Source organism: Coregonus lavaretus (assembly GCF_964263955.1).
Source record: "Coregonus lavaretus genome assembly, chromosome: 14".
In the NCBI taxonomy this organism is placed as follows: Eukaryota; Metazoa; Chordata; class Actinopteri; order Salmoniformes; family Salmonidae; genus Coregonus; species Coregonus lavaretus.
The window spans coordinates 9,161,790-9,188,952 of record NC_140001.1 but is presented as its reverse complement, the minus strand read 5'-3'; the positions used below and the strand labels follow the sequence as shown (position 1 = coordinate 9,188,952).

The 27,163-nt window shown below is 48.1% G+C and overlaps 1 protein-coding gene across 1 annotated transcript in view; it reads left to right on the top strand.

Moving 5' to 3' along the window:
• Positions 1-27,163, top strand: part of LOC311141779 (adhesion G-protein coupled receptor V1-like) — a gene marked incomplete at its 5' end in the record, with an annotated part of 180,849 nt that overhangs the window by 148,937 nt on the left and 4,749 nt on the right. Inside the window, 3 exon segments of the mRNA XM_084177232.1 lie at positions 8,224-8,381; positions 14,742-14,863; positions 25,966-26,151. Coding sequence (XP_084033358.1) covers positions 8,224-8,381; positions 14,742-14,863; positions 25,966-26,151 — 466 coding nt within the window.

Genomic DNA, 27,163 nt, shown 5'->3' with positions numbered 1-27,163 from the left:
TCATAACAAGATGGCAGGGTTGTTTTTCCCATAGCCAAACACAGACTCCCTACCTTCTTAATGACACCATTGGAACACAACAGGGACAGATTATAGGAGTGAATTCCTCAGAATAGATTACCACAAAGGAGGGGGAGAGAGAAAGGGAGAGAATAGGGAGGGCAGAGGTAGAACAAATTAGAGTGACAGACAGGCAGACAGGCAGACAGACAAACAGGCAGACAGGCAGACAGACAGACAGGCAGACAGGCAGACCGGCAGGCAGACGGTCAGACAGACAGACAGGCAGACCGGCAGGCAGACCGACAGGCAGACTGACAAGCAGACAGGCAGATCGACAGACAGACAAGCAGACAGGCAGACAGACAAGTAGGCAGACAGACAGGCAGACAGACAGGCAGACAATATTAATATTGTTCCTGCTGTATTTTTTAGATCCATAACAAGGAACCATGAGAGGTATGACTGTGGCTGGCCATAGAGCAGCTGATTGGCCTAGATTGAACTGGACACCATGGCTAGGCTTAACACTTGGAGGGTGACTTGAGCGCCGTTGGGGCTGGGATACCCCTCAGAAAGAACACACAGTCTTCGCTGCGCTCTCCCTAGGCAGTGTGTTGTGTTTGTTGTGTGACACAGAGAATAGGAGCCATGTCTGACTGTGCTATTTGGTGGAATGTGCTGCTGCAAGGACACAAACACTGAGTGTGAGCTTAAACACACACACACACACCACACACACACTCACTCACACAGACACTCACACAAACACACACAGACACACCACACACACACACTTACACGGCAAAGTAACTGCACTGTACTTCAGCTCATCAACCGATAATTATGATGGATTAAAAAGCTAAACTAAGATCAAATATGACATTGAACTCAGGGGGCTCTATTTTCGGCTGGCGTTAAGGCGGCGCTAGTGTCAAACGGACGTTCAATGGCAATTTCCACATGTTAAAGCCAGCGCTCAGCTATTTTCAAACTGTTGCTCAAGGATTGGTAATTAACCTGTCTTATATCTGCTCGCTTGTGCTCAGATGCGAGTGGTGTAAATATTTGAGGTGTGTCCTTAAAAACATGATCCAAAGTGTTAATTTCAGGCAGCCCTGTTAGGGCCAGCCTATCCAGCTGTGATGCACACTTCCCATATGCGCATGGAACAAGAGTAATGTGCTTTTGGTGCCTGTATACTTCGTATTTACAATCATTAAACCTATCTTTTTCATTTTTTGGGTACTTTTATCCCTTTTTCTCTCCACATTTTACATTTACATTTTAGTCATTTAGCAGACGCTCTTAACCAGAGCGACTTACAGGAGCAATTAGGGTTAAGTGCCTTGCTCAAGGGCACATTAACGTCATTTAGCAGACGCTCTTAGCCAGAGCGACTCACAAATTGGTGCGTTCACCCTATAGCCAGTGGGATAACCACTTTACAATTTGGGGGGGGGGGGGGGGGGGGGGGGGGGGGGGGGGTTAGAAGGAATACTTTAGCCTATCCCAGGTATTCCTTAAAGAGGTGGGGTTTCAAATGTCTCCGGAAGGTGGTGAGTGACTCCGCTGTCCTGGCGTCGTGAGGGAGCTTGTTCCACCATTGGGGTGCCAGAGCAGCGAACAGTTTTGACTGGGCTGAGGGGGAGCTGTGCTTCCGCAGAGGAAGGGGAGCCAGCAGGCCAGAGGTGGATGAACGCAATGTCCTCGTTTGGGTGTAGGGACTGATCAGAGCCTGAAGGTACAGGGGTGCCGTTCCCCTCACTGCTCCAAAGGCAAGCACCATGGTCTTGTAGCGGATGCGAGCTTCAATTGGAAGCCAGTGGAGTGTGCGGAGGAGGGGGGTGACGTGAGAGAACTTGGGAAGGTTGAACACCAGACGGGCTGCGGCATTCTGGATGAGTTGTAGGGGTTTAATGGCACAGGCAGGGAGCCCAGCCAACAGCGAGTTGCAGTAGTCCAGACGGGAGATGACAAGTGCCTGGACCAGGACCTGCGCCGCTTCCTGTGTAAGGCAGGGTCGCACTCTCCGAATGTTGTAGAGCATGAACCTGCAGGAGCGGGTCACCGCCTTGATGTTGGCGGAGAACGACAGGGTGTTGTCCAGGGTCACGCCTAGGCTCTTCGCACTCTGGGTGGAGGACACAGCGGAGTTGTCTACCGTGATGGCGAGATCATGGAACGGGCAGTCCTTCCCGGGGAGGAAGAGCAGCTCCGTCTTGCTAGGGTTCAGCTTGAGGTGGTGATCCGTCATCCATACTGATATGTCTGCCAGACATGCAGAGATGCGATTCGCCACCTGGTGATCAGAAGGGGGAAAGGAGAAGATTAGTTGTGTATCGTCAGCGTAGCAATGATAGGAAAGGCCATGTGAGGATATGACAGAGCCAAGTGACTTGGTGTATAGGGAGAAAAGGAGAGGGCCCAAAACCGATCCCTGGGGGACACCAGTGGTGAGAGCACGTGGTGCGGAGACAGCTTCCCGCCACGCCACTTGGTAGGAGCGACCGGTCAGGTAGGACGCAATCCAGGAGTGAGCCGCGCCGGAGATGCCCATTTCGGAGAGGGTGGAGAGGAGGATCTGATGGTTCACAGTATCAAAGGCAGCAGACAGATCTAGAAGGACAAGAGCAGAGGAGAGAGAGTTAGCTTTAGCAGTGCGGAGAGTCTCTGTGACACAGAGAAGAGCAGTCTCAGTTGAATGACCAGTCCTGAAACCTGATTGGTTTGGATCAAGAAGGTCATTCTGAGAGAGATAGCAAGAGAGTTGGCTAAAGACGGCACGCTCAATAGTTTTGGAAAGAAAAGAAAGAAGGGATACTGGTCTGTAGTTGTTGACATCAGTGGGGTCGAGTGTTGGTTTTTTGAGAAGGGGAGTAACTCTCGCTCTCTTGAAGACGGAAGGGACATGGCCAGCGGTCAAGGATGAGTTGATCAGCGAGGTGAGGTAGGGGAGAAGGTCACCGGAGATGGTCTGGAGAAGGGAGGAGGGGATGGGGTCAAGCGGGCAGGTTGTTGGGCGGCCTGCAGTCACAAGTCGCAGGATCTTATCTGGAGAGAGAGGGGAGAAAGAAGTCAAAGCATAGGGTAGGGCAGTGTGAGCAGGACCAGCAGTGTCATTAGGCTTAACAAACAAGGATCGGATGTCGTCAACCTTCTTTTCAAAGTGGTTGACGAAGTCATCCACAGAGAGAGAGGAGGGGGGGAGGGGGGGGGGAGGATTCAGGAGGGAGGAAAATGTGGCAAAGAGCTTCCTAGGGTTAGAGGCAGATGCTTGGAATTTAGAGTGGTAGAAGGTGGCCTTAGCAGCAGAAACAGATGAAGAAAATGTAGAGAGGAGGGAGTGAAAAGATGCCAGGTCGGCAGGGAATTTAGTTTTCTTCCATTTCCGCTCCGCTGCCCGGAGCTCTGTTCTGTGAGCTCGCAATGAGTCATCAAGCCACGGAGCTGGAGGGGAGGACCGAGCCGGCCGTGAGGATAGGGGACACAGAGAGTCAAAGGATGCAGAAAGGGAGGAGAGGAGGGTTGAGGAGGCAGAATCAGGAGATTGGAGGGAGAAGGATTGAGCAGAGGGAAGAGATGATAGGATGGAAGAGGAGAGAGTAGTGGGAGAGAGAGAGCGAAGGTTGCGGCGGCGCATTACCATCTGTGTAGGGGCAGAGTGAGTAGTGTGGGAGGAGAGTGAGAGAGAAAAGGAAACAAAGTAGTGGTCGGAGACTTGGAGGGGAGATGCAGTGAGATTAGTAGAGGAGCAGCATCTAGTGAAGATGAGGTCAAGCGTATTGCCTGCCTTGTGAGTAGGGGGGGACGGTGAGAGGGTGAGGTCAAAAGAGGAGAGGAGTGGAAAGAAGGAGGCAGAGAGAAATGAGTCAAATGTGGACATAGGGAGGTTGAAATCCCCCAAAACTGTGAGGGGTGAGCCATCCTCAGGGAAGGAACTTATCAAGGCGTCAAGCTCATTGATGAACTCTCCAAGGGAACCTGGAGGGCGATAGATGACAAGGATATTAAGCTTAAATGGGCTAGTGACTGTGACAGCATGGAATTCAAATGAGGAGATAGACAGATGGGTTAGGGGAAAAATTGAGAATGTCCACTTGGGAGAGATGAGGATTCCTGTACCACCACCCCTCTGACCAGATGCTCTCGGGGTATGCGAGAACACATGGTCAGACGAGGAGAGAGCAGTAGGAGTAGCGGTGTTTTCAGTGGTGATCCATGTTTCCGTCAGCGCCAGGAAGTCGAGGGACTGGAGGTTGGCATAGGCTGGGATGAAGTCAGCTTTGTTGGCAGCAGAACGGCAGTTCCAGAGGCTGCCTGCGACCTGGAACTCCACGTGGGTGGTGCGTGCAGGGACCACCAAATTGGAGAGGCAGCAGCCACGCGGTGTGGTGCGTTTGTGTAGCCTGTGCAGAGAGGAGAGAACAGGGATAGGCAGAGGCATAGTTGACAGGCTGTAGCAAATGGCTACAAAAATGCAGAGGAGATCGGAATGAAATGGGCTAAGCATCTGGGAGTGGAGAGAGCAGGGCCTCCCTCACCAAATCTTCTAGCTCGGAAACTAAAATTGTTTCACTGAACCACCCGAACAAAAACTCTCCCAACTTCCGCCTTTGGAAATCAGAATTGTTGTGAACCACAGCGGTTCAATGTTTAAAGGAGTAGACTCAACCCACTTTGTTCAGCTAGCCAACTATGACTCCATAGCCAACTAGCAGACTAGCATCCAATAACAATAACACACCGTTTAGCGCCAACACTTGGTCACAACAAACCACCAATATTGTGATATCACACTAAACAGATCATTCATGTCTGTGTCAAGTTCCTTATATGACGCAGCAATGATTAGACGTTGGCTAGCTAGGACAAGTTAATTGTGGTTAGCTACTACAGTACAGCCAAATGGTCATGTTGGGTAGCTAGCAATGGCCACTGTGTCGACTCTGTTTGAAGAACGGCTAGCTAGCTAGCTTCGTGCTACAGCTGGCACGGCCGAGGACACTGCCAAGACACAGTAACTACCCACAACAACCCACGAAGCCTAGCTATGACGCCGTAGCCAACCTGCAAGCTAGCATCCATTAACACACAACTTAGCATCAACACCTGGCCACAACAAACTGCCAAGAGTGTGTCAGCACACCAAACAGACAATTCAAGTCCGTGTCGAGTTCCCTTCACAACGCAGCAAAAAAAATAAAATAATAATAATAATAATAATAATAATTAAACGTTGGAACCAGCTCTCCAGCGTTGCTAATCGTTACCAATAGCTACCCGCTAGCTAGCTAGCCTCGTGCCTCGATACTAGTCCACAATTACCTATGGAAAGCTACTACAACCACAATACTAACCTACAATAAATTCAATACCTAACTACAGCTAGCTACCTACCTACGATCTAATACATGGTTAAGCAAAAGTTAAACGTTGGGTAGGAGTACATTACCGTTGGAACCAGCTCTCCAGCGTTGCTAATCGTTACCAATAGCTACCCGCTAGCTAGCTAGCCTCATGCCTCGAAACTAACCCACAAATTACCCACGGAAAGCTACAATAACAACAATACTAACCTACAATAAATACAATACCTAACTACAGCTAACTACCTACCTACGATCTAATACATGGTTAAGCTTTACTCAACACTACATGTAGCTTACCCCTACTTACCTACTTACCTACTTACCTCCAGCCAGAGAAAAACACGTCCTCTCCCGTCAGCTGCAGCACACTATGCTCCAATTGGTAGCTATAGTTTTGTCCCATTGGGAGAGGCGAAGGTCTAGAGCCATGTGTCCTCCGAAACACGACCCTGCCAAACCGCACTCCTTCTTGACACACTGCTCGCTTAACCTGGAAGCCAGCCGCACCAATGTGTCGGAGGAAATACCATACAACTGGCGAAAAGTCAGCTTGCAGGCGCCCGGCCCGCCACAAGGAGTCGCTGGAGCGCGATGGGACAAGGACATCCCAGCTGGACAAACCCTCCCCTAACCCGGATGACGCTGGGCCAATTGTGTGCTGCCTCATGGGTCTCCCGGTCACGGCCGGCTGTAAGTGATGCAGGCCTTAGACCGCTGCGCCACTCAGGAGGCCCCCATTTTGTTTTATTTAATTAAAAACCAAGCATAGGCTTCCCTCCTCTCAATGAAGTATTTTTATATATATATATATAAAAATAATTTTTTTAATGCAATTACGAGGTAGTCAAGACTGTCGATAAAGAGTTTTGCTCGTAAGACCACTTGGAAATAAATCTTAATCACCAAAGCTTTATTGATCAAGTTCGAGAGGAGTAAAACAATGAGCTGACATTCCCTTTTTAACTATGTATTGTAGGCAGGCCCACATTATTTTAGCCATGCAGCTCCCGTTTTGGACGTGAGTAAAACCCCTCCATGATGTAGGCTACATGTGTCATTGCCCATCATTAAACCAGAGATGAGAACCTCGGTGAAAACCGGTGAATATTTTTCCCTGTAACAATGGCTTGTTTTCCGTTTCATATTTTGAAAAAACCCAAGGCCTCCTCGGGCTACACTTACCCTAGGTCTACTATAAAGAAGGATGGTTCAACGGCAGTGCGTTGTCATTTTTATGATATCATTACATTTTACATTTGTTTGTTTAAAAAAATACATATTGCTTGTTTGTCGTTTAATTTTATTAAAACCAAACTTATCAGAATGTTTCACCATCCTGGTTTTATGGTGAGAACGTCCGTGGTGCTCATGCAATGCAACTTCGGGAGAAGTGTGAATGCGATCTGACCTGTAAGATGGTTCCGATTATGTTCATAAAACATTATATTTGGGAGCAGGATAACAGTGTAGACATTCTCCCTTTCTCTTTATATTGGCTCTTTGTCCAGCTACTGTGAAAAGTTTGGATGTGCGTAAAACTCTCCTTAGTCTGCGTTGTTTTAATATTACATGCCCACAGGGAGCAATTATGGTGCCTGGAAGTGTATTTAGACACAGCCTATTTAAAACAAGTTATTGTTTTGTTTTGTTTCGCTGTCTTTTTATTCTCTCTCTTTTTAGGCCTTATCGATAATGAACTTAATCTTGCTTATCGATATTGTTTGGCATGTCCATGCTCAGCCATAATGCAATTTACAGTAGGCCTAGCCCATATACCAGTGTGAATACCATGTAGGCCTATATATTTCCATATTGAAGCCATGCAATTACTTAGAACAATGTGGACTACAAACATGTTCAATTTAACATATTTTGCAAAGATGGGATAGGTCTACATTTAGTTTTTTCATATCCGTAAGCTATTTAACAAACTATAACTGACTAACAGTGGAACTGGAGTTGATTCAAAGGCAATACATAAAAGACTTGAAGCAACCACATATTTAGCCATGGAGCAGGTTCTGATTGGCCAGTGAGGGGGTCAAGCCTCTACAACTTATTTATTAATCAAAACCCAGACATTTAGCACCACCGCCAGCACTGCGCCCATCATTCTTGCTTGTGAAATTAGCAAAAATATTTCTGACACACCCTCGAACTGATAGCGCTACCACCTGCTCGTAGATTTACCATTGCATTAGGTTTGTTAAAATAGAGCCCAGGATCAGTATTTGACCAGAGATTGGAAGAGAAGTGTTAGATGTTTTATTTGAAGTGGTCAGTGATAGTGGTGGATTTGATCCCCTGCCAGATAGTTCTAACCATTTCCTAATCAGCAGCAGAGACTAGAGCAGTCCTCCCCTCTTGGCACGCTCTTCACCTCTCTGTCACTTTGGCACGCCGAAGACTGGAGAGAATACAAGCGAGGGCCAACAGAGCAGCTATATTGATGTAAACCTCAATAAATAAGACTCCATTTTCAAAAGGAGGCAAAATGTTTTGTTTATCCCCCCCCCGAAAGTCAGAAAAACACTTTAAGTGTATTTAGATGTTATCCCCGGGTTGCTTCAGGGCTGAACTAGTTGTGAGAGGGAGGTTTAACTTCATATTTGTACAGAAAGGAAATGTCTTTGAAGCTTGTTATTAACTGGGAATTCTGAGAGTCTTATGAAGGCTCAGAGGTATCAGGGCCTTAGATCCTGTTTAAGGATGTTGGAGCAACAAGATCTTGACCTACTGTAATGCAGCACAATAAAGGAACATAGCTTACGTTTGCGCCTTTCCTTGGCTGTTTACTGCATGTGTTGTGTACTAAGACCCCCTCTGCCTCTTCCTCTCTCTCTCTCTGCAGGTGTTTCATTCCTAATATCTATGCTGCTCTTAGTACAGCAGCCCTGGTGCCTCTCATCTGCCTGGTTGGGGTACTGGTGGTGTTTATCCATGCCTACCAGGTCACACAGCAGTGGAAGGCCTACGACGACGTGTACCGCGGGCGCACCAACAGCTCAGGTATAGTACACAGACACACCAAATCTACCAGCTATAGGGCATGGGTTGGAGCATAGCACCCACCTCCATGTCCCGAGCAACCAGACTATGTCAGAACACCTAGCAGACTGCGTCTGTCTGCTTGTCTGTCTGCCTGTCGGCCTACTGCACTATTGGAGAACCTGTCCTGTGGTCCTAGTAGTAGTAGTAGTAGTAGTAGTAGTAGTAGTAGTAGTAGTAGTAGTAGTAGTAGTAGTAGTAGTAGTAGTAGTAGTAGTAGTAGTAGTAGTAGTAGTAGTAGTAGTAGTAGTAGTAGTAGTAACACCCCCCCCCTTCATGTAGGAGATACAATGGCTGACACCCCCCCCCCTTCAACCTAATCAGAACTTGTTCAGGCTCTACTCTCCAGCCTTAGGGAAGATATCTCAACGGGACAGTGCCTTCTCATAACAACCAAATAGGTGTTGTTAACAACAATAGCAGCAGCGTCTGGCTCCAAGGGGTTTCCTTGAAGAGCAACAGAGTGAGGAGAAGACAGCCTATAGCAACCAACCTAGCCTCAAGCCTCCACAGAGAGACCTCTATTCTTCCATCCCACCCACTCCAGCAACCCCCAGCACAGCCCGCATGGCTGACCCATCCACAGATGGTGGGTAGGATGTCCTTGTTCCAACGCTCTGTGGTAGGTTCCCTGAAAAGCCTGTGGAGCTTGCTTGTTACAACACACATCTAATCCCCAACCCAGGCTGCTGGACTATTTTTACAATGGCCTGCAAATCCACCCCACATGCACACACACACACACACACAAACAGACACGCACACACAGACTCACACCACTCATATCACAAACAAAGCAAACACGCATCTGATCAGGCACAATAGGGCAGCCTTGATTAAAGCTTTATGCAACGTGTACTTCAGTGCAAAACACATACAGTGCATTCGGAAAGTAAGCACCTCTGGCAGCGATTACAGCCTTGAGTCTTACGTTTACATTTTAGTCATTTAGCAGACGCTCTTATCCAGAGCGACTTACAGTTAGTGAGTGCATACATTTTTCATACGTCTTCTTGGGTATGACGCTACAAGCTTGGCACGCCTGTATTTGCGGAGTTTCTCAATCTACACACACATTATTGTGTGTAGATTGATGAGGAAAATGTTTTAGTTAATCAATTTTAGAATAAGGCTGTAACATAACATGGAAGAAGTCAAAGGGTCTGAATACTTTCCATACTGTAGGCTACTCACATACAGAGTGGGTAGAACACAGTTCCTCACAAACAGAACTTATTCAATACACCCACATACAGTGTGTGTACACACACGCATGCACACACGCCTGTTCATGCACAATATCCCTGGCTTTTGTTTTGGTCCATCAGTATCATTACATTTTACATTTTAGTAGACGCTCTTATCCAGAGCGACTTACAATTAGCGAGTGCATACATTTTTCATACTGGTCCCCCGTGGGAATCGAACTCACAACCCAGACGTTGCAAGCGCCATGCTCTACCAACTGAGCTACAGGAGGCCTCATGAATCCAATCCCTCTCCATTGTTACTAGGTATCAGTTTAGACTGGCTGTGTTACTAGGTATCAGTTTAGACTGGCTGTGTTACTAGGTATCAGTTTAGACTGGCTGTGTTACTAGGTATCCGTTCAGACTGGCTGTGTTACTAGGTATCAGTTCAGACTGGCTGTGTTACTAGGTATCAGTTCAGACTGGCTGTGTTACTAGGTATCAGTTCAGACTGGCTGTGTTACTAGGTATCAGTTCAGACTGGCTGTGTTACTAGGTATCAGTTCAGACTGGCTGTGTTACTAGGTATCAGTTCAGACTGGCTGTGTTACTAGGTATCAGTTCAGACTGGCTGTGTTACTAGGCATCAGTTTATTAGACTCAGACTGGCCGTGTTACTAGGTATCAGTTCATTAGACTCAGACTGGCTGTGTTACTAGGTATCAGTTCATTAGACTCAGACTGGCTGTGTTACTAGGTATCAGTTCATTAGACTCAGACTGGCTGTGTTACTAGGTATCAGTTCAGACTGGCTGTGTTACTAGGTATCAGTTCAGACTGGCTGTGTTACTAGGTATCAGTTCAGACTGGTTGTGTTACTAGGTAACAGTTCAGACTGGCTGTGTAATTAGGTATCAGTTCAGACTGGCTGTGTTACTAGGTATCAGGTCAGACTGGCTGTGTTACTAGGTATCAGTTCATTAGACTCAGACTGGCTGTGTTACTAGGTATCAGTTCAGACTGGCTGTGTTACTAGGTATCAGTTCAGACTGGCTGTGTTACTAGGTATCAGTTCAGACTGGTTGTGTTACTAGGTAACAGTTCAGACTGGCTGTGTAATTAGGTATCAGTTCAGACTGGCTGTGTTACTAGGTATCAGGTCAGACTGGCTGTGTTACTAGGTATCAGGTCAGACTGGCTGTGTTACTAGGTATCAGTTCATTAGACTCAGACTGGCTGTGTTACTAGGTATCAGGTCAGACACACCAGGGGAGGGGTAATGGCAGTACAGTGATGTCCGTAAACAGGTTTTCAACAGACTCTAAAGCTCCTTAATTACGCTGGCTGGGAGAGAGAGGCACGGCACACTCTATTAAAAGCAGCAGACGCATTGAGAGTGTGTAGGGCACAGACACAGAGGGAGGAGGTGTCCTTGAGGCATGTGTGTGCACTTGTGTTTGTGCGCTTTTGTGTGTGTGTGGCAACAGAAGGTGACTACATGCCCCCCCTCCCCCCAACCCCCCCTTTAGAAAATAGAAAACATTTCAAGCAAGTGGAAAGAGGTTCAACTTCATCAAAGGTTTTGCCTTCACCAACCTTCTCATGAAGGAGGGTGAGACAGAAAATTTTCACAAAATTGCCCATTTCCTGCCCCAGTTTCCCCTCCTCCTACAGCTAATCCTAGCTTCAGTCCTCCTCAATGTTGTTTGCCAGTCAGTGCACTCATCTGGTATCATGTTACCACGATTTCATCCTATGTTGAACAAGACCCTCTTTTCATTCGCAAACACCATACAAATAGCAAATAAATGCCTTTTTAAACACCATGCAAATACATGCCTGTTCAAACACCATGCAAATAGAGGCCTGTTTAAACACCATGCAAATACAGGCATGTTTAAACACCATGCAAACACATGCCTGTTAAAACACCATGCAAATGCAGGCCTATTTAAACACCATTCAAGTACAGGCCTGTTTAAACAGGGCCCTGGAGGGCCACAGTCCTCACATGCTGGACTGTGGACACAACACAAGGCCTTTTACATTCTCTCTTGCTTTTTCCCTTGTAGACAGACATTGCATTTCAATGTTGTGTTTCTCATTGGATACAATTCTAGCATTTTAGGCTATAGACTTTCTTCAGTAAGTCCTCTATTGGGAAATGACTGTATGAGGCTGTTCTCTAGGCTCATCAGTTTCAAGTTTCAAGTTGTATTAGTTGTATGTACAGTACCAGTCAAAGGTTTGGACACACCTACTCATTCAAGGGTTTTTCTTTCTTTTGACTATTTTCTACATTGTAGAATAATAGTGAAGACATCAAAACTATGAAATAACACATATGGAATCATGTTGTAACCAAAAAAGTGTTAAACATATCAAAATATATTTTAGATTCTAGATTCATCAAAGTAACCACCTTGGCATTCTCTCAACCAGCTTCACCTGGAAAGCTTTTCCAACAGTCTTGAAGGAGTTCCAAGGAGCACTTGTTGGCTGCTTTTCCTTCACTCTGCGGTCCAACTTGTTACAGGAGGGGGTCGCAGTTCCGGAGCGATCCACTAGGTGTCCTCCTCCGACATCCTTAGGCACCTCCTCACTCACAGTCTGGACTAATCATGATCCTATTGGTGTCACCTGTGTCTACCTGTTCACCTGTGTATATATGCCCTCACTTTCCTGTGTTCCCTTGCTCAGTTTTCTCTGCTAGTTTCTCGATGCCAAGTAGTACGAATCAGTGTCTGATTGCGAGACATATGTACAGGTACTTGAGAAGTGTTCTCCCTGTTTCATTGTTGTTTCAGTCGTAGTTAGTATTTCGTATTTTTGCTGTCAGCCTGTTTTTGGAGACCAATTTGTTCCTCCATTATTTTATTGTGGCAAGTCCGTTATTTTGTATGCTGGCTTTTGGACCACCAGTAAAGATCCTTGTTTCACCATCTCTGCCTACTGCCTACTGTCTATCCTGCACCGCATCTGGGTCACACCTCACACCAACCCTTACACCAACTCATCCCAAACCATCTCAATTGGGTTGAAGTTGGGTGATTGTGGAGGCCAGGTTATCTGATGCAGCACTCCATCACTCTCCGTCTTGGTCAAATAGCCCTTACACAGCCTGGAGTTGTGTTTTGGGTTATTGTCCTGTTGAAAAACAAATTATAGTCCCGCTAAGCGCAAACCAGATGGGATGGCATATCGCTGCAGAATGCTGTGGTTGCCATGCTGGTTAAGTGTGCCTTGAATTCGGTCGGAACCACACATGCAGTGATCATCCGTTCACCTACTCTGCGTCTCACAAAGACACAGCTGTTTGAACCAAATATCTCAAATTTGGACTCATCAGACCAAAGGGAAGATTTCCACCGGTCTAATGTTCATGGCTCATGTTTCTTGGCCCAAGCAAGTCTCTTCTTCTTATTGGTGTCCTTTAGTAGTGGTTTCTTTGCAGCAATTCGACCATGAAGGCCTGATTCACACAGTCTCCTCTGAACAGTTGATGTTGAGATGTGTCTGTTACTTGAACTCTGTGAAGCATTTATTTGGGCTGCAATCTGAGGTGCAGTTAACTCTAATGAAATTATCCTCTGCAGCAGAGGTAACTCTGGGTCTTCCTTTCATTTACATTTTACATTTAAGTCATTTAGCAGACGCTCTTATCCAGAGCGACTTACAAATTGGTGCATTCACCCTATAGCCAGTGGGTTAACCACTTTACAACAATTTTCTTTTTTCTTTTCTTTTTTTTTGGGGGGGGGGGGGGGGGGGGCTAGAAGGATTACTTCATCCTATCCCAGGTATTCCTTAAAGAGGTGGGGTTTCAAATGTCTCCGGAAGGTGGTGAGTGACTCCGCTGTCCTGGCGTCGTGAGGGAGCTTGTTCCACCATTGGGGTGCCAGAGCAGCGAACAGTTTTGACTGGGCTGAGCGGGAACTATGCTTCCGCAGAGGAAGGGGAGCCAGCAGGCCAGAGGTGGATGAACGCAATGCCCTCGTTTGGGTGTAGGGACTGATCAGAGCCTGAAGGTACGGAGGTGCCGTTCCCCTCACTGCTCCATAGGCAAGCACCATGGTCTTGTAACGGATGCGAGCTTCAACTGGAAGCCAGTGGAGTGTGCGGAGGAGGGGGGTGACGTGAGAGAACTTGGGAAGGTTGAACACCAGACGGGCTGCGGCATTCTGGATGAGTTGTAGGGGTTTAATGGCACAGGCAGGGAGCCCAGCCAACAGCGAGTTGCAGTAATCCAGACGGGAGATGACAAGTGCCTGGATTAGGACCTGTGCCGCTTCCTGTGTAAGGCAGGGTCGTACTCTCCGAATGTTGTAGAGCATGAACCTGCAGGATCGGGTCACCGCCTTGATGTTAGCAGAGAACGACAGGGTGTTGTCCAGGGTCACGCCAAGGCTCTTCGCACTCTGGGAGGAGGACACAACGGAGTTGTCAACCGTGATGGCGAGATCATGGAACGGGCAGTCCTTCCCCGGGAGGAAGAGCAGCTCCGTCTTGCCAGGGTTCAGCTTGAGGTGGTGATCCGTCATCCATACTGATATGTCGGCCAGACATGCAGAGATGCGATTCGCCACCTGGTTATCAGAAGGGGGAAAGGAGAAGATTAGTTGTGTATCGTCAGCGTAGCAATGATAGGAGAGGCCATGTGAGGATATGACAGAGCCAAGTGACTTGGTGTATAGGGAGAAAAGGAGAGGGCCTAGAACTGAGCCCTGGGGGACACCAGTGGTGAGAGCAAGTGGTGTGGAGACAGATTCTCGCCACGCCACCTGGTAGGAGCGACCTGTGAGGTAGGACACAATCCAAGAATGAGCCGCGCCGGAGATGCCCAACTCGGAGAGGGTGGAGAGGAGGATCTGATGGTTCACAGTATCAAAGGCATTATGATTGTCATAGGTTAAAATATAATGTATTTCATTCTAAGAATGATGTCATTATATTCTATATGAATCTCTGTGTGTGTGTGTGTGTGTGTGTGTGTGTGTGTGTGTGTGTGTGTGTGTGTGTGTGTGTGTGTGTGTCTATGCGTACGTACGTGTGTGTCTGTATGTCTGTGTGTTTGTCCCTTTGTGTGTTAACTGTGTATTAGGCTAACTCTGCCCTGTTGTGTGTGTTTCAGAGGTGCCCATGGTGCTGTACCTGTTTGCCCTGGTGTCCCTGGTGTGGCTGTGGGCAGGAATACACATGGCCTACAGATACCTGTGGATGCTCATCCTCCACGTCATCTTCAACCTCTTGCTGGTAAGATATCTTCATCATCATCATTGTGTGTGTCAATAAGAAAGACTTGTTTTAGTGTCTTATTGACTCTCTATTTCTGTCAAAACTGAAGGAAAATCTGTCTTAGTTTTGTAAATGTTACAACAGCGCTCCAGCAACTTCCTAGATACTTGAGAGCCCAGATGTGTAGACATTGGCGTAATAACTCTCCTCAGGTTCAGTAATAGCCTCTCTCCTTATCGTAGCTCATAGCTCTCTGAAGGCACACCTGTACTATGTATTGACCCTTAAAGAGACACACAAACACACACACACACACACACACACACACACACACACACACACACACGAGGGGCCCAACAGTGCAGTGGCTTAAAGGGATACTTTGGGATTTTGGCAATGAGGCCCTTTATCTACTTCCCCAGAGTCAGATGAACTCGTGGATACCATTTTTATGTCTTTGCTTGCGGTTTGAAGGAAGTTACTAACTTGTGAAATTGCTAACTAGCGTTAGCACAATGACTGGAAGTCTAGCTAGCAGATACCCATAGACTTCAAGGTCATTGTGCTAACGCTAGTTAGCATTGGCTCACGAAACTACCTCTAACCTCCTTCATACTGGACACAGAGACATAAAAATGGTATTCACAAGTTCATCTGACTCTGGGGAAGTAGATAAAGGCCAAAATCCCGAAATCCCCTTTAAGCCACTGCACTGTTGGGCCCCTCGCGTGCGTGTGCGTGCATGTGTGTCTATTGATGTGTGTGTGCGTGCGCGTGTATTGATGTGTGTGTGTGTGCTTGCCTGAGTGTGTGTGTGATGAAGGGTGTTCAAAGTTGCCTTTGAAGCCAACCTTTTGATGTCTGTCCCTGACAGTGTGAGCTCTTCTTGAGTGAAGATAGCATGAGGCCAGACCACTCTCTCAGTACAGAGTGGGAATGCATTGTCACAACGGCTGATGTAGATGTGGTGAAGGAGTCAAACGCAGACACAGAAGCTAAGTCCAATACTTTACTGAACACGACCACAAATATACAAAACACTGGCCTCAAAACAAACAAGAGGCGGACGATGCGCAACAATGCGCAAAAGGCTAGTATTCCAAGGCGCACGAAAACAGTACAGTGCGACGACAGGGAAAACAACAAACAAACAACGAGCCGACCTGATGACAGGCGAACAATAACACACAACACAAAACTAACCAAACGGGAAACTTATAGAGGACATAATCAACTAAACAGGACACAGGTGTACACAATCAGACAAAACCAACAGACAGCGAAAACATCAAACGGTGATAGCTAGTACTCCGGGGACGACGACCGCCGAAGCCTGCCCGAACAAGGAGGAGGAGCAGCCTCGGCCGAAACCGTGACAGTACCCCCCCCCTTGACGGGCGGCTCCAGCCGTGCGCCGACCCCGGCCTCGGGGACGACCAGGAGGACGCGGAGCAGGGCGCGTAGGATGACTACGGTGGAACTCAGTCAGGAGAGACGGGTCTAGGATGTCTCTCCTCGGCACCCAGCACCGTTCCTCCGGACCGTACCCCTCCCACTCCACGAGATACTGGAGACCCCCCATCCGACGTCTTGAGTCCAAGATGGCCCGAACTGTATACGCCGGAGCCCCCTCGATGTCAAGTGGGGGCGGAGGAGTCTCACTTATCTCATCGTCCTGGAGTGGACCAGCTACCACCGGCCTGAGAAGAGACACATGGAACGAGGGGTTAATGTTCTTATAGTTAATAGGTAGTTGTAATCGGTAACACACCTCGTTCAATCTTCTCAGGACTTTAAAAGGCCCCACAAACCGCCGACCCAGTTTCCGGCAGGGCAGGCTGAGGGGCAGGTTTCTGGTAGAGAGCCAGACTCAATCACCAGGTGCGTACACCGGCCCCTCACTGCGGTGGAGATCGGTGCTCGCTTTCTGACGATGGATAGCCCGCTGCAAGTGGACGTGTGCAGCGTTCCACGTCTCCTCCGAGCGCCACATCCACTCATCCACCGCAGGAGCCTCGATCTTGCTCTGCTGCCACGGTGCCAGAACCGGCTGGTAACCTAACACACATTGGAAAGGGGTTAGATTGGTTGAGGAGTGGCGGAGGGAGTTCTGGGCCATCTCTGCCCAGGGGACATACCTCGCCCACTCCTCCGGCCGGTCCTGGCAATACGATCTAAGAAACCTACCCACATCCTGGTTCACACGTTCCACCTGCCCATTACTCTCCGGGTGGTAACCCGAGGTCAGGCTCACCAAGACCCCCAAACGCTCCATAAACGCCCTCCAGACTCTGGAAGTAAACTGGGGACCTCGATCAGACACTATATCCTCGGGTACCCCGTAGTGCCGGAACACGTGGGTGAATAGAGCTTCGGCGGTCTGTAGGGCAGTAGGAAGACCCGGCATTGGGAGCAGACGACAGGCCTTGTAGAACCGATCCACAACGACCAGTAATGTAGGATTCCCCTGTGAGGGGGGAAGGTCTGTGACGAAATCCACCGAGAGGTGAGACCATGGTCATTGTGGAACGGGCAGGGGTTGTAACTTACCCCTGGGCAGGTGTCTAGGCACCTTACACTGGGCGCACACCGAGCAGGAGGAGACCTAAACCCTCACATCCCTGGCTAACATTGGCCACCAGTACTTAGCGCTAAGGCAGTGCACAGTCCGGCCAATACCAGGATGTCCAGAGGAGGGTGACGTGTGAGCCCAATATATCAATCGATCCCGAACCTCGAGCGGAACGTACGTCCCACCCACCGGGCACTGTGGAGGACTAGGGTCGGTACGCAACGCCCGCTCGATTTCCGCATCGACCTCCCACACTACCGGTGCCACCAGACAAGACTCCGGCAGAATGGGAGTGGGCTCCACGGACCTCTCCTCCGTGTCATACCGCCGAGACAGTGCGTCTGCCTTACCGTTCTGGGACCCAGGGATGTACGTGATCTTAAATACGAAACGGGCTAAAAACATGTTCCACCGCGCCTGGCTAGCTGCCCGGATGTACTCCAGGTTACGGTGGTCAGTCAAAATGAGAAAAGGGTGTTGAGCCCCCTCAAGCCAATGCCTCCACACCTTTAGGGCCTATACCACGGCTAACAGCTCCCTGTTCCCTACGTCATAATTTCGCTCCGCCGGGCTGAGCTTTTTGGAGTAAAAAGCACAGGGGCGGAGTTTAGGTGGCTTGCCGGACCGTTGCGAAAGTACGGCCCCAATAGCGGCCTCTGATGCGTCAACCTCTACCTGAAATGGTAAAGAGGGATCCAGATGCGCCAGCACCGGAGCCGAAGTAAACAGGTCCTTCAGTCTCCCAAAACCTGTCCGCCTCGGCTGACCACTGCAGACGCACGGGACCCCCCTTCAACAGAGACGTTATGGGAGCTGCCACCTGTCCAAAACCCCGGATAAACCTCCGGTAGTAATTTGCAAACCCCAAAAACCGCTGCACCTCTTTAACAGTGGTTGGAGTTTGCCAATTACGCACGGCTGACACACGGTCTACCTCCCTCTTCACCCCTGACGCAGACAACTGATAACCCAAAAAGGAGATAGACTCCTGGAAAAACAGACATTTCTCTGCCTTGACACACAGGTCGTGCTCCAACAGCCTCCTCAACACTTGACGCACCAGGGCTACATGCTCGGCTCGGTTGGAAGAGTACACAAGTATGTCATCAATGTACACGACCACACCCTGCCCCTGCATGTCCCTGAAAATCTCATCTACGAAGGATTGGAAGACTGAAGGAGCGTTCATCAACCCGTATGGCATGACGAGATACTCATAATGACCTGAGGTGGTACTAAATGCTGTCTTCCATTCATCGCCCCCTCTAATGCGCACCAAGTTGTATGCGCTCCTGAGATCTAGTTTTGTGAAGAAACGCGCCCCGTGCAATGACTCAGTCATAGTCGCAATCAGCGGGAGTGGATAACTATTTCACCGTGATCTGATTGAGACTACGGTAATCAATGCACGGGCGCAAACCTCCATCCTTCTTCTTCACAAAAAACAAGCTCGAGGACGCAGGGGAAGTGGATGGCCGTATGTATCCTTGTCTCAGATATTCAGCTATGTAAGTCTCCATAGCTCTCTTCTCCTCCTGAGACAGAGGATACACATGGCTCCGTGGAAGCGCTGCTCCTGCCTGGAGGTCTATCGCACAATCTCCCTGCCTATGGGGAGGCAACTGCGTCGCCCTCGATTTACTGAACACGATTGCCAAATCCTCATACTAGGGGGGAATGTGCAGTGCGGGCACCTGGTTTGGACTCTCCACCGAGGTCGCCCCCACGGAAACACCTAGACATCGCCCCACACACTGGGCAGACCACTCCTTAAGAGCCCTCTCTTGCCACGAAATAGACGGATTATGGGTAATCAACCAGGGGAGCCCCAACACCACCGAATACGCAGGAGAGTCAATCAGATATAGCTGAATAGTTTCCTCATGACCCCCCTGCGTCCTCATCCTAAGTGGCGCAGTGACCTCCCTAATCAACCTGATCCCAAGGGACGGCTGTCTAAAGCATGGACAGGAAATGGGGCGTCGACCGGAAGAAGGGGAATCCCTAGTTTTAAACAAAAATGTCGATCAACAAAATTCCCAGCTGCGCCTGAATCGACTAGCGCCTTATGCTGGGAATGAGGTGCAACCTGTGGAAAATGTACAGGTAAACAGACGTGCACAACAGAGAGCTCTGGGTAAGTGGGACGCCTACTCACCTGGAATGACTCCCCAGTGCGTGGCCTGTCGTCCTCTCCCCTAGGAGACCCTCCCCAGCACCGAGCCGCAGTGTGCCCTCCACGGCCACAGTTGGTGCAGGGAACAGCCCCCCTCGGGCTCCTCCTCCTCCTCTCTCTAGCGCCAGCACCTCCGAGCTCCATAGGGCTCGGCTCGGAGGTGCTGGAGGGTGGAATGGACGACCCCCACTCGGTGCGTCCGCGGGTAGCCAGCAGGGTGTCAAGCCAGATGGACATGTCCACCAGCTGGTCGAAGGTAAGATGGGAATCCCTGCAGGCCAACTCTCGACGGACATCCTCCCGTAGACTACATCGGTAGTGGTCGATGAGGGCCCGCTCATTCCACCCTGCATCCGCTGCTAGAGTCCGGAACTCCAGGGCGAACTCCTGTGCGCTCCTCCTCCCCTGTCGAAGGTGGAACAGACGCTCCCCCGCCGCCTTCCCCTCTGGTGGATGGTCGAACACGGCCCTGAAGCGGCGGGAGAACTCCGCGTAGGTGATGGTGGCGGCGTCTATTCCCCTCCATTCGGCGTTAGCCCACTCTAACGCCTTGCCGGTGAGACAGGAGATGAGGGCGGAGACGCTCTCGTATCCCGAGGGCGCCGGGTGTATGGTGGCCAGGTAGAGTTCCACCTGCAGGAGGAACCCCTGACATCCGGCTGCGGTACCATCATATGCCCTCGGTAGCGAGAGCCGAATACCGCTGAGTTCCGGTGCTGGAAGAGGAGGACTGGTCGATGTTGATGGTAAGGTGTGCGGAGGTGTGGGCACCTCTCTGGTGACCAAACGGTGCAGAGTGTTCGCCACCTCGTTCATGGCGGCCTCAAGTCGCCAGATCATGGTGTCTTGATGGCTGATCCGTTCCTCCAGCGACTTGGGTGCCGCCGCTGCTTCTGCTGACTCCATGGTGGTGTGTTATTCTGTCACAACGGCTGATGTAGATGTGGTGAAGGAGTCAAACGCAGACACAGAAGCTAAGTCCAATACTTTACTGAACACGACCACAAATATACAAAACACTGGCCTCAAAACAAACAAGAGGCGGACGATGCGCAACAATGCGCAAAAGGCTAGTATTCCAAGGCGCACGAAAACAGTACAGTGCGACGACAGGGAAAACAACAAACAAACAACGAGCCGACCTGATGACAGGCGAACAATAACACACAACACAAAACTAACCAAACGGGAAACTTATAGAGGACATAATCAACTAAACAGGACACAGGTGTACACAATCAGACAAAACCAACAGACAGCGAAAACATCAAACGGTGATAGCTAGTACTCCGGGGACGACGACCGCCGAAGCCTGCCCGAACAAGGAGGAGGAGCAGCCTCGGCCGAAACCGTGACATGCATATCAGAGAGGGTAAGACAGAGAGAGGAGACGGGGTCATTCATAAGATAGGAGATAACTTAATCATCAGGTACTTCTGTACAGAGCTGTATGATCTACAGCCACTATCATTAATATCTTGTTTTGGAACGGTTGCATAACTGACAATGTGCTGAAAGATGTTTGAACTGTTCAAGACTACTTCATTGTCTGAAGTGGTAATACTTGCTTGCTAGTTGAGGGTAGATTCCACACACATAAAGCAAGTGTATCATTGAAATTGACATATTTTAACAACATTCAAACAATTGTTGCGTTAGGTTGGCAGTGGACTGGACAGTGGCATAATGGTTATTTTAGGCCACTCCTTGTGAATGTCTCTGTTAGCTGTCACTTTCTTCCAGACATCATCTGTCCATTAAGTGTGTCACACAGGTCCATGGCGCTATGTAGGGCCTACATGTGAAAGACGCCCCGCTGGCTCTATAAGCATGCAGACATGATGTCATGATGACAATAACTGATGTGACACGTTGCTTAGAAGCCCGAGCCAAACACAAATACCCTACTATGAAGTCACCTGATCAGCTGTCCAGTCTGACCAATGGACCAATGGTATGGCCTACTTCCTCCAACGTTATCCAGTTGATGTCAAGAGTTAATGGAGATCAATCGAGTGTCTTTGTCTAAGACATGGCTTTGTTTCACAGCCTATCATTTACGGCTTACCCTGCTACTTTAAGCTCCAATACAGGACAAATCCCCTGAAGATGTAGAGAGAGGCCATCATTTATGAGTGCATCTCTCTGCTTTGGTTCTCTGTAAGACAGGAAGAATTGAGCTGGAACAGACAGTTTCCTTTTCTACAGGTACCAAAGTGAGCTGTGTTCAAGACCATCAATTAGCTCTAAACAAATACATCTGGATATTCCAGAGTGCTGTTGCTGCTATTGGGCGGCAGGTAGCTTAGTGGTTAAGAGCGTTGTGCCAGTCACCGAAAGGTCACTGGTTCTAATCCTCGAGCTGACTAGGTGAAAAATCTGTCGATGTGCCCTTGAGCAAGGCACTTAACCCTAATTGCTCCTGTAAGTCGCTCTGGATAAGAGCGTCTGCTAAATGACTAAAATGGAAATGGAAATGGAATGCTACTGCTACTGCTCTCCTAGCGATGCCAGCGTCAGGCTGTTATGAAGCTGTTGCTGCCCGGTCGGCAGGAACACAATTAAGGGACAATTGTTCTGCTTTGAGAGTCTGCATTTACGGAGGAAAACCAATTTGTTTAGTGGGGAGACGAGGAACATGGAGATCAGAGCGTTGATATTTCTGTCGTGACACAGCCATTAAGAGTTAGAGTTGAATCAAAAGATCTTCAGATCACGGTTTTCTGTTGTGGCTGCCACAAACCTCAGAAACCCTAAGGAGTCATTTCAATGAATTAGGTTCTCCTAGCTATCTATTGAGTTGGCATAGTATCTGATTACTTCACACTTGCTTCTGTTCTGTAGCTATTTGTTAGCACAGTTGCTTATGTGCCTCTATACTGTTGCAGACTGGGCGATTGTTTTGTGTTTCCACTCTCATGCGGTCCATTTTCCATGAGGATAATTTTCCATGTTGTTGTTGTTGTTGGAGTGACTGTTGCCTTGACTGTAAAAGGCTGTTTAATGGTTCTGCTCACAACAGCTGTGTGTGTGTGTGTGTGTGTGTGTGTGCGTGCGTGCGAGCATGTATGCACACATGCAAGGAAGGTAGATTCTCTGCATCCATTTAAACTATATAGACACTGTTAATGCTATGGCTTTATGCTTCATCCTAACAGCTCTAAACCACAGCAGCATCACTACATGCAGTAGTCCACTGAGCAGCCATTAGCCAGCTGGCTCCAGTGCACTGGCTATATTTCATACATCCTGGTTAGTGGTTAGTTAGCACTGCTCTGGATCTACTAGGCTTCGTCAGAGGATATCTGTACAGGAAGGGCAAACATCAGTGAATGGACAGTTTATTCCTGAGAAGAATCTGGGGAACTGGAACTTGTAACTTGATGTCCAGGATGGTAATTTTCTTGCACTGCAGCAATGTAAGCCTGGATTGAAAAGTTCAAGTAAACAACCCAATGTTTCAGTGTGTCCTAGGTACAGTGCATTCGGAAAGTATTCAGACTGCTTGACTTTTTCCACATTTTGTTACGTTACAGACTTATTCTAAAATGGATGAAATCGTTTTTTTCCCTCATCAATCTACACACCCCATAATGACAAAGCAAAAACAGGTTTTTAGAAATGTTTGCAAATGTATTATAAATACAAAACTGAAATATCACATTTACATAAGTATTCAGACCCTTTACTCAGTACTTTGTTGAAGAGCCTTTGGCAGCGATTACAGCCTTGAGTCTTCTTGGGTATGATGCTACAAGCTTGGCACACCTGTATTTGGGGAGTATCTCCCATTCTTCTCTGCAGATCCTCTCAAGCTCTGTCAGGTTTGATGGAGAGCATCGCTGCACAGCTATTTTCAGGTCTCTCCAGAGATGTTCGATCGGGTTCAAGTCCGGGCTCTGGCTGGGCCACTCAAGGACATTCAGAGACTTGTCCCCAAGCCACTCCTGCGTTGTCTTGCCTGTGTGCTTAGGGTTGTTGTCCTGTTGGAAGGTGAACCTTCGCCCCAGTCTGAGGTCCTGAGCGCTCTGGAGCAGGTTTTCATGAAGGATCTCTCTTTACTTTGCTCCATTCATCTTTCCCTCGATCCTGACTAGTCTCCCAGTCTCTGCCGCTGAAAAACATCCCCACAGCATGATGCTGCCACCACCATGCTTCACCATAGGAATGGTGCCAGGTTTCCTCCAGACGTGACGCTTGGCATTCAGGCCAAAGAGTTCAATCTTGGTTTCATCAGACCAGAGAATCTTGTTTCTCATGGTCTGAGAGTCCTTTAGGTGCCTTTTGGCAAACTCCAAGCGGGCTGTCATGTGCCTTTTACTGAGGAGTGGCTTCCTTCTGGCCACTCTACCATAAAGGCCTGATAGGTGGAGTGCTGCAGAGATGGTTGTCCTTCTGGAATGTTCTCCCATCTCCACAGAGGAACTCTAGGGCTCTGGAGCTCTTTTCTTGGTCACCTCCCTGACCAAGGCCCTTCTCCCCCGATTGCTCAGTTTGGCCGGGCGGCCAGCTCTAGGAAGAGTCTTGGAGGTTCCAAACTTCTTCCATTTAAGAAAGATGTAGGCCACTGTGTTCTTGGGGACCTTCAATGCTGCAGAATTTCTTTGGTACCCTTCCCCAGATCTGTGCCTCGACACAATCCTGTCTCGGAGCTCTACAGACAATTCCTTCGACCTCATGGCTTGGTTTTTGCTCTGACATGCACTGCCAACTGTGGGACCTTACATAGGCAGGTGTGTGCCTTTCCAAATCATGTCCAATCAATTGAATTTACCACAGGCAGTGGTGTAAAGTACTTAAGTAAAAATACTTGAAAGTACCACTTAAGTAGTTTTTTGGGTATCTGTACTTTAATTTACTATTTATATTTTCGACTACTTTTACTTCACTACATTCCTAAATAAAATTATGTACTTTTTACTCCATAAATTTTCCCTGACACCCAAAAGTACTCATTATATTTTGAATGATTAGCAAGACAGGAAAATGGTCCAATTCACACACTTATCAAGAGAACATCCCTGTCATCCCTACTGCCTCTGATCTGGCGGACTCACTAAACACATGCTTCGTTTGTAAATGATGTCTGAGTGTTGGAGTGTGCCTCTGGCTATCCGTAAAGTAAACAAAACAAGAAAATGGTGCCGTCTGGTTTGCTTAATATAAGGAATGTGAAATGATTTATACTTTTACTTTTAATACTTAAGTATATTTGATCAATTCCATATACTTTTGATACTTAAGTATATTTAAAATAAAATACTTTTTGACTTTTACTCAAGTAGGATTTTACTGGGTGACTTTCACTTTTACTTGAGTCATTTTCTATTAAGGTATCTTTAACTTTTACTCAAGTATGACAATTGGGTACTTTTTCCACCACTGACCACAGGTGGACTCCAATCAAGTTATAGAAACATCTCTCAGATGATCAATGGAAACAGTATGCACCTGAGCTCAATTTCATCTCATAGTAAAGGGTCTGAATACTTATGTAAATAAGGTATTTCTGTTTTTGTTTTTTTATACATTTGCAAAAGTTTCTACAAACCTGTTTTAGCTTTCTCGTCATGGGGTATTGTGTGTAAATTGATGAGGGGAAAAAATTATTTAATCCATTTTAGAATAAGGCTATAACGTAACAAAATGTGGGAAAAGTGAAGGGGTCTGAATACTTTCTGAATGCGCTGTATATCCATGATTGAGATGTTAAATAATGTACATTCTCTCTGTCTTCTATTACAATCTATCCTATACATTGATTTCTATCTGTCTTGTTAATTTGATACTGAAATCATTCTCTCCCTATCTAGCTTTTTAAATTTTTTATTTAACCTTTATTTAACTAGGCAAGTCGATTAAGAACAAATTCTTATTTACAATGACTGCCTACCAAGAGGCAAAAGGCCTCCTGTGGGGACGGGGGCTGGGATTAAAAATACAAATGTAGGACAAAACACACATCACGACAAGAGACACTCCACAACACTACATAAAGAGAGACCTAAGAGAAGAACATAGCAACACAACACGGTAGCAACACGACACGGTAGCAACACAACACGGTAGCAACACAACACGGTAGCAACACAACACGGTAGCAACACGACACGGTAGCAACACAACACGGTAGCAACACAACACGGTAGCAACACAACACGGTAGCAACACATCACGACTAAAGAGCACGAAGGACAAAAAGGTAGATACTTTAATTCATCAGGTGAAGCTGGCTGGTTAGCGCTGAGCCTCTCTGTACCTCTTATGTTCTCCTTCCTCTTTCCCAGGGTGGTGTAGGGCCGTGACCTAACCTCCTCTAGTAACACACACACACACACAACCCCTGACCTTTACCCTGTGCCCTCTCCCCAGGGCCTGTACGTGTTTGCGGTGTACTTCCTGATGCACAACCAGCTGTGGTGGCCAGCCAAGGCCAGCTACACGGTGGAGATGAACAGCCAGGGCAGTCCAGACTCCGCCTACCAGGGAGGGGGTGCCGCCACCATAGGGGGGGAGATCAACAAGTCCACCCAGAACCTCATCAGCGCCATGGAGGAGGTAACACACACACACATACACATATAGTCTCTCCCTGCCAACGTTCCCTCCCTCGCTGCCCTAAACTATGGAGAAAAAAGAATAAGAAATAGTGAGAAGCCCTGTTCAAGCCCTACAAACCCCCAGCTGGCTGATTGGCTGACTGGCTGGCTGACTGGCTGGCTGACTGATTTGCTGACTGACTGGTTGACTGACTGACTGACTGACTGACTGGTTGGCTGGCTGGCTGACTGGCTTGCTGACTGGTTGACTGACTGATTGACTGACTGACTGGCTGACTGGCTGACTGAATGGCTGACCACTGTTACCAAACCTCTGAGTCTGCTTCACCCTTACCCCCCATACCCCTCTCTCCCCTGCCCAGTGTAGGGGAGACAGAGGGGTGCAGATTGAATGTAATTTCTCCTGGGAACACCCAGTCCCCTTTTGCCAATGTAGGAATCCACTAATCCTGTTTTATTCATGAGAACACAGACGTTGTGATTTGGAAACTTGGGGTCCATCCCAGCAGCAGAGCTGGAGAGAATAGACAGAACATGGAGAGGGGGGAGGAGAGGGGGGAGGAGAGGGGTGAGAGAGGCGGAGGGGATTGGTACATCTCGTCAACCCCCTTCAGAGCGGATATGACAAATCCTGGCGGTGCCTAATTCACCAAAGCTCTAGACACTCTGTACCCATTACAGACAATTACACCAGATGATCTGTTGTTCATTTGAATCAGCTATGTAGTGCTAGGTCAAAAACTAAAGTCTCCTGGGAAACACAAGGGGAAAATGAGACTCCACCAGGGTCCTTACAACAACTCAATCATTTCCAAGATGTATTGAATTTTCTGTCTGTGCCCTGGATGACACCATTTGGTATATATGAGAGGAGAGGGGGAGTTGTCCATTTATGGGTTTAATTACCTGGACACATACTGTGTGATGAAAACCAACCAGACTATTTTGGTAGAAACAGCACAAAAGTGTTCCCCAGGTGAAATAGCTTAGCTATGGACACAATGTGCCAG